Source organism: Solanum stenotomum, chromosome 6 (assembly GCF_019186545.1).
Source record: "Solanum stenotomum isolate F172 chromosome 6, ASM1918654v1, whole genome shotgun sequence".
NCBI classification, from domain to species: domain Eukaryota; kingdom Viridiplantae; phylum Streptophyta; class Magnoliopsida; order Solanales; family Solanaceae; genus Solanum; species Solanum stenotomum.
The window spans coordinates 16,354,856-16,356,495 of record NC_064287.1 but is presented as its reverse complement, the minus strand read 5'-3'; the positions used below and the strand labels follow the sequence as shown (position 1 = coordinate 16,356,495).

Below are 1,640 nucleotides of genomic sequence, written 5' to 3'. Positions count from 1 at the left end.
TGAATGCTAAGGACCAGAACCTACATCAAGAGAAGATGTAGCGTAGACTATGAATAAATAGTTGAACGATTCTGAGCAGGAATGACATGATAAAGCTGAACAAATATATATAACTGAATAGAGCATATTGAACAATGATATAAGTTTTTGTTGAATTTTTAAGGTATAGAGTTTTTTTTAGGTTTAGGACTTTAAAAGGGGTTTTCAAGATTGTTATGATTTTTTGCTGTGTAGGAGTTCTTACGGCTTAGGGTTTCTTTGGGTTTAGGGCTTAGGATTTTAAATTTAGAGATTTTAGGGGTTAGGGATTTTAAGGGTGTTTTTAGATTTAGTATTTTTAAAGGTGTTTTTAGGCTTTAAGGTTTGATGGTGTTTCATAAGTCTTGGGGTTTCCCTAAGGTTTAGGGTTTAGTGTTTCTCAGGGTTGGGTTTCTTAGGGATTTCAGATTTCTTAGGTTTAGGCTTTTAAAGGTGTTGATATAATATGCTTATGATATGCCAACGCAAGGTTAGCTTAGGGTCAGTCGTGATCCTAGGTCTCGTGATACATCAAGTGGGTAACCACGGGGAGTGACAAAAACAATGTATGAATAAAAGCCTCTAACTGACTAATGCTGGGACATGCCCCCAACTATCTCTAGTAAAACTAAAACTAAAATGAAAGATTGAATATTGTTAACATGGGTAGCATGGATGACACTAACATGAGTGGCATATACCCCTCAAGACCATTCACATAGAGTCAAGCAAAGGATCTCCAAGGCCTACAAGCAATGTTCATGAAAAGGGAAACATTAGAGGAGCTTGAAGGTCACCAAAGAAAAAACATACAATGTGTGTAAGGTACATCAAAATGAGAAGGAAGAAGGAAAGAGGCCATGTGTGGAAATGACCATTTCATGAATTCAAGAATTCACAGAAGAAGGCAACCAAACAAGGCCCTTATCTCATTAAGGGTAAAATTGTCAAAAAGTATCTTGTTTATTTTTTTAGTATAAATAGTAGTCTCTTTTATTTTGGGAAGACTTAGACTATATTGAATATTGACTCTCAAATTATAGTATCTTAGTGAGTAATTAGGGTGAACTCTTAGGATTGCTTGTTAACTTCTTGTGTTTGACTAATCAAAGTGTTACCCCTTTGTGATTCTTGGTTTCATTTGATTATTCTTCCTTGGGTTGAATTTAGGTTGTTGAAGTCAATTGGGAGGTGAGGGTTTTAGTCCCTTGTTGCCCATAATTTCAATAATTTGAGTATTAATCCACATATCCTTTCTTTCTTTATTCCTTTCCATCCTTGATCGTTTTCATTTGGTATCAGTGCCTAGGTTTAGATTTGTTCTTACAAATCTAGTCTTCGTTTTAAAAAAGAGTCCAAAAAAATTGTCAAAAAAAAAAAAATCTGATTTTTTTATTTTGATTTATTGTTTTTGACACTAGATCCTTGTTCCCTAGTGTTTTTTGAGTCTAGGTTTCAAATTTTGTTCAATTTGGAGTTGTAGAAGTGAAGTTACCATTAAAGGGTTTCAAGCTTTTCAAACTTTTCAAATTTTGAAAATGGGTCTTGTGATTGAGGAGAAATTGGAGGTTAATAATTAGTGGGCTTTGTTCTCTTAGTTGAAGGGAAGGAAATCCTAAATT

The 1,640-nt window shown here is 34.1% G+C and overlaps 1 protein-coding gene across 1 annotated transcript in view; it reads left to right on the top strand.

Annotated features, from left to right (window-relative positions):
* Positions 1–1,556: 1,556 nt before the first annotated feature.
* LOC125868519 (uncharacterized) overlaps positions 1,557–1,640 on the top strand; it is a 5,197-nt gene continuing 5,113 nt past the window's right edge. The window contains exon 1 of the mRNA XM_049549147.1: positions 1,557–1,586. Within this exon, the coding sequence (XP_049405104.1) occupies positions 1,557–1,586 (30 nt within the window). The remainder of the gene's footprint in view (positions 1,587–1,640) is intronic.